We start from the raw sequence: 12,987 nt of genomic DNA on the forward strand, positions 1-12,987 counted from the left end.
TCTAAAAATTTATAGGGATGAGGTTAGGTATGCTGTCGAATTTCAAGTAGCTAACGGCTCAACCAATGGGAGTACTGGGATAAGAAGGGCATAGGGAACTTTTTCAAAGGGGAGGAGGATAGGGATAAATGCAGATCTGGATATGCTAGGTATACCAACGGCATACCCACCATGTTCCCAAATTTATATTTTTAATAAAATCGAAGGCAAAACTGTTCAAATTATTAAAACCGTGACTAAAATTTCAAAAAACTTTGTACACTTTTAGGATCAAATGCTTTCTAGTTCTAGAACCCTTGTGGATCCATCTCACGATTCTAAGAATTGGAATTGAATTGCGGATTTAATTTTAATAGGATAGGATTGGTTAAATCCTATTTCGTGATCCATCTCATGGTTCTAAGAATTGAAATTGGATCATGGATTCAATTTGAATCGGATTGGTTGATCTCATTCTTGATTCTCACCAATTTCTACTTATAAAAATAGAGTTTTTTTTTAGTGTTCAGACTGATTCGCTCGAACAATTAACGTTATACTATGGCCTTGTTTGATATGTATTCTAAGATTATATATTTTTATAAAAGAAAAGAAAAATCTATCTTAGAATGATTTTGGAATTAAAGTCTATTCTAAGAGTGTATATCGAACACTTCCTATTATAGGTGAAAGTTTGGTCCTGACAATCTGAACCTGCTCTGATCTACCTTGAGCTTGAACAGGGCTTGGACCAAGTTTTTTGATCCTGAGGACGTGTTAGGGTTGAAAAACCCCATCACCTAACTAGGGTTGAGTCGAGCTTGGGTTAAGGCCTCAGCCTAGTCCAAAATTTAACCATGAATTTTAAAATTAAAATTTAGGGCTCCTATTGAATTTTTATTTTTCTATAATTTTTTTATATATAAGATATAAATGGTAAAAACATGTCAATCAAGGTTAATTTAACCATTGCAGAAGTCAAGGTCAACCTAACTCACAGCTCGACCCAACCTGGCCCTAACAGGGTCAATTAAGGTCGGGCTAGATTAGTATGAACCTAGAATGATTAGGCCTAAACATGAACCCCATAGGGTGGAGTTGGGTCTGAATTGAATTTTGAGAACCTAGGATTAAGTTAGGATTTTAAGAAACCCAACCCGACCTGTTACACCTCTACTTCCTTTGTCATATATGATAAGTGTAATAGGGCTCAATGTTAGTTATTTTTCTTTTGTAATATAATAATCAATAGATAGGGTGCAGTGTTGGGTCATATCATATGTGTGCATCCATGGAGTATGGGCGTTAATTTCGAAGGGGAGACATGCAGCTTCGGCTTTCTGCTGATAAGAGTATGGGCTATTGGGCTTCCAATTTTTGCAACCACCAATCCTCTTTTATGTCTTTTCATTTAAATTGTGGACAAGAAGGCACTGGGTGGCGCATACGTTTCAACTTCTTCATTTATTAATAAAATAAAGGGTGTATCTAGTGCATGGTGCCCTCTATTGTGGGATCTGGGGAAAGTCATATAGTGCACTTATACTTCTTAAATACATTTTGAAAATTTTTGACAAATGGATTCGATTTAGGTTCTTCCATTGCCACGTTTTAAAACATCATTTAAGGATTAAGTTTTTCTTCACCAATGAAGTATTACTGGTGATGTGAATTTGTAATTAGCATGGCAATGGAATATTTCCCCTCATACAATTCAGGTGGGAGTTAAAGATGACATAAGAGTTCCATCACATACTCACATCCCCATCAATAAAGAGATTCTCACTTGTAGATATGTGAAGGAAAACTTATTCATAGTACTTATCAATTTTACTTGAAGAATAAAGTTAGTTGAAAATAAATGGGCCAATAAAGGAGGAGTGCAAATTAGTAAGGTTGCAAGGTCTTGAGGATGGAATTTTAACTAGCATGCTACCTTCACTAGCAGAGGGGTAAAAAACTTATGGGTCACCAAGGTTGTGAAGTAAGAAGATTACATCTTTTGATTGCTCCTTATCAATTGAAAGTGGTTTATCATTTTTTTTTTCTACTACATACTAAGGAACTGCCCAAGGGGATTGTACTCCAGCACACTAAAGGAAAAAGGGAAAGGAAGACACATGTGATACATGTGATAGAAATCGATTCTTAAACCATTCACTCTTAGCGCCTGCTCTTCAAGCAGAAGCTGCAGTTAATCTATGTTTATGTCATTTTCAAGAGCATTCATTGTCCATGTGAATTGATTTAATTATCTTCATTGAAAGAAAAAAAAGTATGTTGTTATATTCTTATACCCCTCACAACCCCTCCCCCCCAAAAAAAAAATTTACCATACAATAAATTTACAATTTCTGTGTTCACCAATCTTGATTCTTATTTAAGAAAATAAAAATAATATATTTCTCCTATTCCGATTCCTATTCCTATTCCTATTCCAAAGGTGCAAGTAGTAATAGTGGCCCCTTTCTCTCCTCTCCTCTCCTCTCCTCTCCTTCCCCGGTTCACCCCACCCCCACCCCCACCCCAGAGTTCCTCCCAATGATTGGGGAGCTCCAATGAGGATAATAAGAAAGGGTCAGAGGGGACAGGACCCTCCAACAAGTCCCACACCCTCACACCCCGCTCCTCTCTTCTCCCAATTGTCCCTCTGGAGCTCTCCTGTCATTCCTCAACGCTTTTTTTTTTGGTAAACAGTCATTCCTTAACACTCTCCTTCAACTGGAGATAAATAAGATGGTTTGTCCTGTGACTAGTAAATGCCAGGGCTTTTCATTGCACTTCCATTCAAAACGAGTGAAACAGCATCTTTTATAAGAGAGGATGAGAATTCCATTTTTGCTGTCTCAGTTCATATTCTCTTCTCACAATCGTACCAAAACAATAACCAAGACAGCAGAAGGGAAGGTTCTAATCATTGTTTTCTACCTAAGGGAATGATAAGAAGGTGGAAGTAAGTGCTAGTGGTAATTCTCGAGTGGATTTTTTCCAGATATTAATGACTCATTGCTGAGAGTCCACTTCAATCCAAAGCTTAGAATTAATAAACAATAATGTAGCACTTTAGTCCAAAAAGAATTGAACAATAATGGGTTTTTGGTTCTTTCGACAGTTTCAATTTTCAAGTGCGCATCATCAATGGTCCACCATGAGTACCTCCACCCTCCCTTTCAACCCAGAAAAATAAAGAAAAAGCCATGAACTATAAGGTGTTCAAACCCTATTTTGCACTGATTTGATTGGTTTAAGAGCTTCTCATTCATGAATTTTGATTTATAGTAAGAGCATCAAATCTCAATTTTTCGTCTCCATACTCCCCCTATACATGTTTTGTCCCTAACTCCCTACTTCGTTTTCTTGTTTTCCTTCATTGCTATTTGATTTGGATATTCTACCAAAAATGAGAACTATTTGATTTGGATACTTTTAACGGTCTCCAGGATTTAAGGTAACTTTGGGTTGTGGTGGTGTGCGTGGTTGCTTGTTGGGTTGGTTGGTTGATCCGTAAGCAAAGCTCCAATGGCTAAAAACGTCCCCTGTTCCTCTTCACTTTTTATTGCCGTGTTGTGTTGCTGTGATAATGGCATCGGCTTCTGCAATTTACTGTCTCACATATACCCTCCCTTTCGCTTTCACGCCACCAAGTAGTCACCAACATCTTTTTTATTTTCATAAATAAAAGTGTAATCCGTAACCCATAAACGAAAAGCAAACCTGTGAGTCTTTGCAATTTCCCATTCTCTCTCACACTTTCTTAGTTTTTAAATCCTTTATTCTCCTTCTTTGTCTCTCTCGCTTTCTCTTCTCCTTAACTTATCTTCTTCTCTTCCTCTCTGTGACTGTCACTCGAAAACTGGAAATGGCGGCATCGAGTTTTAGAAGCACTATTTGCTTGTTTCTGTATGTTCTAGTTGCAGAGACCACCTTTTGTCTTTCTTCAAAGGTGAACTACTTGCAGTATTTTAATGCCCCTTGTTAGGATTCTTCTGGGTTTCTTATTTTCTCTGGAACTTCGAATGTTTATGGTTTCTCTGTATGAGCTTACATTTTAGGATTCTTTTTCTAATGTTTTAATTTTTCCAGGTTTATGTTGTTTACATGGGAAGCAGAATTAGTGATAACCCAGATGAGATTTTGAGACAAAACCATCAAATGCTCATCGATATTCATGGAGGAAGGTCAGTAACTATAAAATTTTAACTGAAACAAATATTTCTGCTAGTGGGCTTCTGTTATTTTATTTATTTCCTCGAACTCTGTTCTCTACAGCGTCGAGAAAGCCAAAGCCTCTCACATCTATAGTTACAGACATGGTTTTAGAGGATTTGCTGCAAAGTTAACAGAAGAACAAGCTTCCGTATTAGCTAGTATGGTAGTTTTCAGTAAAGTAAATCTATTGTTGCCATTTCTGAACTTCTGTTTTCAACTGAACATTATGTCTCTGGGATTCAATGCAACAGGGATGCCGGGTGTGGTTACTGTTTTTCCAAATCTTAAAAGAAGACTTCATACCACTCATTCTTGGGATTTTATGGGCCTTATAAACGATGAAGAGATGGAAATTCCAGGCTACTCAACCAAGAACCAAGAAAATGTCATCATAGGTTTCATCGATACGGGTAAAGGGTCTCTCTGTATGAACTATTCAATGAAATTGGGCATATGTCACTGATGCCCTTTTATGTTATTTTGATGCCTTTTAGTAGTTCCAGGTGCCGTCCCCTGATAAAATTGATGCCAGTCTTCCTCGTCGAATTTTTTGCTTTGTTGAGGCCTTTTGTATTTTCTTTTCGTTACAGTCTTTTATCTTATTCCGTGATTGAAGAGGGCTGTCGGTGATGATATAGGTTCATGGCTTTTTGCTTGTCTAATACTTTCAACTTGTATGACAGTAATTTACCCAGTTCATATATTTCGTCTGTCTCCATATTTTTGTAGAGGGCAATTTTTCTTCTAATGTTCTACTTATCAATGGATTAAGAGAAAAAGGTAGAGATGTATATCTGTTAATTGCACAAAATTTGTGTGATCCTATCGCCTATCAGAGCTCTTTCTTCTTGTAAAGAAGCTGTGGACTTCTGTGGTTCTGAATCTTTAATACTTTTGTGGCTTTCCCATTTCTATGCATCGACTTTATTCAGTTGTAATTTGGTTACAGATTCCTATCCTTACCAAATAAAGCTTCAGAAGAAAAAAACTTCTTAATCAACTGTAGAGCCCTCAGTATTAAATTTGTGTAATTGAATTCAGGAATATGGCCAGAAGCCCCAAGTTTTAATGACCGTGGCATGCCTTCTGTGCCCTCTAGATGGAAAGGGAAATGTGAAGCTGGAGAAGCATTTAATGTTTCATCTTGTAACAGGTTTCCATGAACAAGACTTCCAGCTCTAGTTTCGTCCCATGATTTTTTTTTTTTTAAGAAGTATGTATCATAAATTTATATATTTATTATGCAGGAAACTGATAGGAGCAAGGTACTATCTAAGTGGTTATGATGCTGAAGAAGATTCTGCAACGACATTGACATTCCGATCCCCAAGGGATAGCTCTGGTCATGGTAGCCATACAGCCTCAATAGCAGCTGGTAGGTATGTGCCAAACATGAATTATAATGGATTGGCTGCTGGAGGTGCTAGAGGTGGTGCTCCGATGGCCAGGATTGCAGTATACAAAACATGTTGGGACTCTGGTTGCTACGATGTGGATTTACTAGCTGCATTCGATGATGCAATTAAAGATGGGGTTGACATCTTGTCTCTCTCTCTGGGCCCGGATTTTCCACAGGGAGATTACTTCAATGATGCCATCTCGGTGGGGTCGTTCCATGCTTCTACCCATGGAATTCCGGTAGTTTCCTCTGTTGGAAATGAAGGTACTCAAGGCTCTGCCACGAATCTTGCACCATGGATGATCACTGTTGCTGCTAGTTCAACAGATAGGGATTTTGTGTCAGAGATCAAATTAGGAGATGGAACCAACTCCACGGTAATTCATCGTAGCTATTTTTTAGGTTCAGAGGCTTGATATGAGTTTCCTAAATTATTAACAGCTCCCACCATTGTGTAGGGTGAAAGTCTCAGTCTCTTGGAAACCAATGGCCCAAGAAGGATAATCTCTGCTTCAGACGCCAATGCTGGATACTTCACTCCTTATCAGTCCAGGTGAAGCAAGAGCTACTAGTACTTAGTATAAATTATTAGTAAGAGAACTTTAGCCACTTCTCATATTTGTTCCTCCAGCTATTGTTTAGAGAGTTCCTTGAATAGTACCATAGCAAAAGGGAAGGTTCTGGTATGCCGACATGCTGAACTTTCTTCAGAGTCAAAGGTAGCAAAGAGCTTGGTAGTGAAAGAAGCTGGTGGTGTTGGGATGATTCTCATAGACGAGACAGATAAGGATGTTGCAATCCCCTTTGTGATACCTGCAGCTATTGTTGGGGCAAAGACAGGGGACAGGATCCTATCTTATATTAATCATACAAGGTTTGTCTCTCTTCTATTATTATTAGTGACTAAATAAAAAAGTTTATAATTTTTATTTCTAATTAAAGTTTTCTCCCCCACAAAATTTAGGAAACCGATTTCCAGTATATCGCCTGCAAAGACTGTATTAGGATACAGACCTGCTCCCAGGGTTGCAGCATTTTCGTCAAAAGGGCCCAGTACTTTGACCCCAGAAATTTTGAAGGTTAGGATTCTAATCTCAAGATATATTATATGGCTTATTGAGTGCCTAAATTCTTTTATTTGTGTATCTGTTGCTTTTTGTAGCCCGATATCACAGCCCCTGGGCTGAATATCCTTGCAGCATGGTCTCCGGCAATTGGAAAAATTAATTACAACATTCTCTCTGGAACTTCCATGGCTTGCCCACACATAACAGGAATTGTAGCATTAATAAAAGCTGTGTATCCATCATGGTCACCTTCCAAAATCAAGTCTGCCATCATGACAACTGGTAATATCTTCTAAATCCAAGGCACCCAGTTGATAAGTTGTGTCAAGGTTTCAAATCTAAGTGGTTTGAGACTTGAGAAAATGGTTTTTCATTAACCAATTCAAACATTTCTACCAAAAAAAAAAACAATTCAAACATGGTCTAATACTCAACATCCATCTCCCCTGGGGGGGGGGGGGGTGAGGTGGTAGCTCCCTTTTTATCTTTCAAGGTTCTTGATTTCTATACAAAATCCGAGTTCTTTGCTGTTATTGGCTCATTTTGACACTATGCAGTATTTTCCAAGCCTTCAATGACGAAAGTAAAAAATCATCAACTTGGTTTTCATTTCAAAATCGGAATTTTTGTGTTTATTCACTATTTTATTCTCAACAAGTAGAGGTTCAAAGGTTTTAAAATTTGTCACCTGGCCTAGTGGTGTTTTGGGATCAAAACTTGATTGGCTTTCTTTTTCCTACCCAAGTTTGAAATGCTCCTGCTGTAATTTTATATACTGAGGTTTTCTTTATCTCTCTAATGTACTAGAACGAGTTTTCTGATTTTTGGCAAAACCAAGTGACTGAGGAGCTCATCAATAATCTATATCAAGTGATGTCGAAGTATTTATTAAGTTTAAAAATTATGTTATCTCCTTTCTATAGTCTGAATTGCAAAAGGAAAATGCAGCTACTGTGTTGGATAAGAGTGGCAGAGCAATGAAAGTAGACCCTGGAAGAAAAAGCGGTAATCCATTTGATTATGGTTCAGGCTTTGTGAACCCAAAAAGAGTCCTTAATCCCGGTGTTGTCTATGATGCAAATCCTGCGGACTACAAAGCTTTCCTCTGTTCGATTGGCTATGATAAGCAGTCATTACATTTGATTACAAGTGACAACAGCACATGCAATCACACTTTTCCATCAGCCTCGGACCTGAATTATCCATCAATCACAGTGCCCAATCTTAAGGACAGCTTCTCTGTGACCCGAACTGTGACAAATGTGGGGAAACCAATAAGTATTTACAAAGCAGTAGTGTCTTCTCCTCCTGGAATTAATGTCACTGTTGTTCCAGAGTATCTAGTCTTCAACAGCTATGGTCAGCAGATCACTTTCACAGTGAATTTCAAGGTGATCGCTCCGTCAAAGGATTACGTATTTGGTCATTTGTCATGGAAAACAAAAAAGCTAAGAGTAACCAGCCCATTGGTAGTCCGGGTTGCCCATTATAACAAAGGGTTATTAAGATGAGTTGGAGTACCTTAGAGAACAGACTGAGAACTTCAAAGCCCTTGGCAGAAACACAAGCATACAAGATGATAATGAAGTAACCATCCTGCTTGAGGTGAATCACATTACTTGGGTAAGCAGGGAAGAGTTCAAGGGACAAGCTACCTGATTAATCATAACTAGCCCTTAAAATTAGTCTGTAAACACCAAACAAGAACAGAAGTGCCCTTCCTGTATCCATGGTCCTTTTATACTTTCTTCTATTGAATATAAGGTCTCTTTTTTCTCTTGTATATATAACTGAAGCTTGATAAAAGGGGGAATCTCCATAGGTCTTGTGACCCACATCTGTCTTTACTTTCCTTCAAAAGTGTGTTTGGTACTTTGGTTTTTGGGCAGTGGGGGGGATTTGGGATTGATGTCATGGCCTTGCTTACTGTTTGCAAATAATAGGGATTGATTATGAGTCTTGTGACTTTCCTTTCAATATAAATCACTTAAACCAGTTCAAATGTGATGATAGAATTGTCCCATAAACTATAGGTAGACCTTAAGTAGAGCAGGACATTGACTTTGTGAGGTTAAGCAAGTTCAAATGTTCAATTGATAGGTCACAAGAAGATCATGAGGCAGAGTGGCAGACCAAATATACTCTCAGAAAAAAAAAGGTGGAAAATTTTAAAAGAAGTGGCAGACAAAAGCTGCACCAAACTCCACTCCCCTCATAGCGGCTGGCAACTTAGAGACCTGAGTGTGCTTCCATATTCCACCTCAGATATGAGTATGCAAGTTGCTCCCTTTAAACTAAGGTCCCCTATTGTGCTGATGCTAAGACAGAAATATGGCTTTTGGTCCACCAGGTAACGGATTATAGTGGACAGGTTTCAGGCTGCAGGGGTGGCCGATTCATCTTTGGGGCTGATGTAGCTGATTCAGTCTGATTAAACCGATCTGTATCAATATGGATTGGCCTAGTCCGATCTGATTCCCGATTACTTTAACCATGGTTCCACTAGCAACAGATAGATTATGGTAGGGGTATCAAACCCTAAAGCGAACTGGTCAAACCAACTGAACTAGACCAAACAAAACCAAACCTAACTGAACCCCTATCAAGCCAGATTTGGCTTGGGCCTTTGGGGTATTATGACACCAGTTAAAAACCTGACTGAAACTGAAAACCAACCCGAAATTGATACAAAACCGTTATAATTTTTTAACATATATACATGATAAAATCAATACTGAATTCGACCAAATTTGATATCAAGCTGATATTAACCTGAATCCAACCCAGACCAAACCAAAACCAACCGAAACAAAACCCCATCTTATTGGACCGGCTTAGGTTTCACCAATTATAAGTGTAAAACCGGTTCATCAGACCAAACCATCCATCTTACATCCCTAGAGTACACAGCGAACCATTTACTAACAACTTGTCCTCCCTCCCCAAGATGAATAAATAGTTTACACCTGGGCCTTTTCATTTGTGGGCTGAGTCAATGTCAAGTCTCCCCAACACACATCTTTTCTCAGCCTTGGGCCGGCCCACCTATAAACCTTTTTCACTCCAAGTTTTGCTGGACTTGGATCCATTGTGGTGCAACAGGGCGTTTGACGCAGATCTAACGCCCAGAAACACCTTGTGCTGCGTGCAACCACCTGAGACTTCATGTTTGAGCTGTCATTGGATAGTGCCAGATGCCCTGTTGCGCCGCTGAGGAATTCAAATCCCTACCCAGTAGAAAAGCATAAATGGATTCTTGGAATTGATTAATCCTACCTCAGAACCCGGAACCTGGTCTCAAGAATGGTGAACCTGGTCTCAAGAATGGTGATGTCTCCTATTAGAGGTAGTTCTGTTCTTTTACCAAGAACCTTTAACTTGGAGGGGTTTATTAAAAACATTTAATCCAGAACGTGATTGGACGGTTACATCACAGATCTTGTTAGCTAGATTAGCACTTTAGATTTTGGAATAGGACCAGGCTGGAATCCCAACTCAATCTAGGGTTGCAGTTAGGCCTGTGTCCAGTTCTGACTTCTAAGAATCCGAATTTTGGAATCGATCAGTGGATGAGATGGGCCGGTTCTGGGACAGATCTCCCAGTGACGGAAACGTTGATGCCAGCTGCTGTTTGGTACTTCTCGTATTCAAGATTCTCCACCCTTACCCCGGGTTCGGATCCACTATATATATATATATATATATATATGTATTTTCAATTGAACATATGTGTGAGGATCCAACATTTATCCTATTTTCTACTATTACAATTTACAATGGTGAAAAGGGGTATATATAGAAACAAAAGAAAAGGCTATTGGGTTGACACATAAATGTGTCAATCTGTCTAGAATCAGGTATTCGGTCTAATTTTAGTTTCAATGAGTGTTAATGTGATCTAGAACCGAACCAGGTCCTGTCTCGGTTCTAAAAATCTCAATACTCGTATCGAACCTGTCCAATTCTAGTACTATTCAGGTTCCTATTCTCGTTTTGTATTTGGTTCTTATTTTGCTCCAATATCAATTTTAAATTCGGTTTTATTATGCAAAAGACAATACAAATGCTCATTTCCTAGGTTGTTGGTCTTCCCCAACAAAAAAGGGTTTTAAACTTAGACTATAACTATAATTTTATAAAACAATTTAAATGATTAATTACATCTTATTTCTATTTAAGTCATGTCAAATGTTTAGTTTTAAAATAGTGGAAAATTTTAGATCAATTATTCAGTTCGATTTTGATTAGAACCATCGGTTCTTGACATAGATCTAGATCCAGAGCGGCCCGAATTACAAGTGCTCATTTCAAATCCAAGATGTAACCATATTATAATCGGTTGGTTCAGTTCAGGGTATTGAACTGAAATTCAATTCGATTTTCGATTTCGATTCAATTTGACACCCTTACTTCCACATGTTTGAACATATGTGCAGTGGGTCCAAATTTCTATCCTTCCCCACTAGTCGACCCATGGACCCTTGAGGAATGATTAATTTAAACAAAAAATAAAAAGGACATAGTGCAATTTCCCACAGGACTAATGAAGATTTCCTTCTAATTATTTTGGTCATATTTTTGTATGTTTCTAGATGGATATTTGATTATTTATATATTTTAGGAATGATAAATATCTATATACTTACGAATGAATATTTTGGTTATTTGTATACTTAAGCGAAAAAAGTAAGAAATTAGACATTATAATGGTGTATGAAATTGTCCTCGACATTGATAAACGGTTCTGATTTTAAGTTTAGACCCAATTAAATAAATGGACCAGTTTTTATCTTGACCCCTTTCAAACTAAACCGATTTGAAACCAGGCTGATTATCCGAAACCGGACCATTTTACACCCTTGCCTCTAGACTCCATCTTTCAATACTCTCTTTTTATTTATTTATTTATTTCATTTCAGGAAAAACAATATGAGACCATCACAGATCATTGAATTTGTGGTCGTTATTGAGGCATAAAACTTCCATACCTATAGGAGACCATAGGAGGTCCAATTAAGACTTGATTTGATATGATTTCTATTTCAATTTCATTTCATGTGCTGATTTCTATTTCAAAAATTATCTAATTTGATTTTTGCACCTTATTCAAGTGAGATAAAAATAAAAAAAATCACTGAAATTTTAAAACTAAGTGAGAATCTATTTTAATTTTGAAATTAAAAATAATAATTTTCTGTTAAAAATAAAACACCGTTCTTCTTCTCTTCATAGTCTCACGACACCATCACCACCCTACCACCATCACCGCAATCACTACTCTTTCCAACCCCACCACCGCAACCACCCCTTTCCTGAATCCTAGTCTTCCTGGTGTGAGACCCACATTAATTTTGAAATACTCGATCATACCAAAGCCATTAAAACTATGTACAAATGCATTGCACCGGAAATTTTCTTTTGCCATATAGGTAAAAAAGAAGAGTTCAAATTAAAAGAGGCAACCGAGAGTGAAGCAATTGGATTGATACTTGTGTGTGAGAGAGAGAGAGGTCTTTCTCGGACTCTCAATGGACTGGTCCATTTGTACCCAAATAATTATTAGATCGGTCCATTATCATGACCTAAATTATATGCACGTTTATCTTATTGGCGCATTAAAATGACCCCTCGAAACAGATTTTTCCAGTTTCCCAAAAAAAAAAAAAACTGATTTTCTGCTTTTGGAATATGTCATTTAAGGATCAGTCTTAATCTCTTTTTTCCCCAGTGTTTCATCTCATGTGTTGTACATGTTTGTTTTTTTCTTTCTCATTTTCTACATCACAATTATTGAACAAGCATGGAGCCTGTGATACTATAATGGAGCACGCTTTTTTTCTTTTCTTTTTTTTTTTTAATAAAAAAATTTATTGAACAAATATACGATGGACTTGGAGTATGAAAATAATCCATGGATGTAGTTTCATGATATTGACATTGATATTGATCTCCATTGATACTGATAGTATCAAATCATATCAAGTTAATAATAAAGAGTCATTTTTTTGGTTTAAAATGGATTTTTTTTTTTTTAGTAAGGGAAAAATTTATTGAATAGGGGTGCATGAGGAGCCAATGGCTTCTAGATTACATCGATCAAGTAGCCACAGAGTGGAAATTGGTCAACTTGTATCTTACATGCTAGAGACACTGCCTTCCATGCTAAGGTATCGGCAACATAATTTGCCTCCCTATATAAGTGGCAAAAAGAATATCAAGAAATTCTGGTCGCCAATAAGTGAATATTGTTGATGATCCCAATAACCCTGACTGGTATAGCTTGGTCAGTAGAGTCGATGTAGTTGATTAGGCCATTGTTATTGGATTCAATAA

At 37.6% G+C, this 12,987-nt stretch overlaps 1 protein-coding gene across 2 annotated transcripts; it reads left to right on the top strand.

Moving 5' to 3' along the window:
• Positions 1 to 3,555: 3,555 nt before the first annotated feature.
• On the top strand, positions 3,556 to 8,437 carry LOC122074719 (subtilisin-like serine-protease S). 2 transcript variants are annotated; one of them, XM_042639666.1, is made up of 11 exons: positions 3,556 to 3,922; positions 4,063 to 4,157; positions 4,249 to 4,346; positions 4,440 to 4,598; positions 5,230 to 5,341; positions 5,436 to 5,964; positions 6,046 to 6,140; positions 6,219 to 6,461; positions 6,552 to 6,666; positions 6,750 to 6,936; positions 7,603 to 8,437. In XM_042639666.1, the coding sequence occupies exons 1-11, from the start codon at positions 3,839 to 3,841 to the stop codon at positions 8,163 to 8,165; spliced, it is 2,280 nt and encodes a 759-aa protein (XP_042495600.1). In that variant the 5' UTR covers positions 3,556 to 3,838; the 3' UTR covers positions 8,166 to 8,437. The 2 variants fall into 2 exon arrangements, with proteins under 2 accessions (XP_042495600.1, XP_042495601.1); XM_042639667.1 differs by lacking the exons at positions 3,556 to 3,922; positions 4,063 to 4,157 and having other exon boundaries at positions 4,249 to 4,351.
• Positions 8,438 to 12,987: the final 4,550 nt, after the last annotated feature.

This window comes from Macadamia integrifolia, chromosome 3 (genome assembly GCF_013358625.1).
Source record: "Macadamia integrifolia cultivar HAES 741 chromosome 3, SCU_Mint_v3, whole genome shotgun sequence".
Classification (NCBI taxonomy): Eukaryota; Viridiplantae; Streptophyta; class Magnoliopsida; order Proteales; family Proteaceae; genus Macadamia; species Macadamia integrifolia.

Excerpts from the sequence above, each read along its gene's own strand:
- LOC122074719 (XM_042639666.1), top strand. The coding sequence starts at position 3,839 with ATGGCGGCATCGAGTTTTAGAAGCACTATTTGCTTGTTTCTGTATGTT. Across the intron at positions 3,923-4,062 it reads CCTTTTGTCTTTCTTCAAAG|GTTTATGTTGTTTACATGGG; the intron begins GTGAACTACTTG and ends TAATTTTTCCAG. Across the intron at positions 5,965-6,045 it reads GAGATGGAACCAACTCCACG|GGTGAAAGTCTCAGTCTCTT; the intron begins GTAATTCATCGT and ends ACCATTGTGTAG.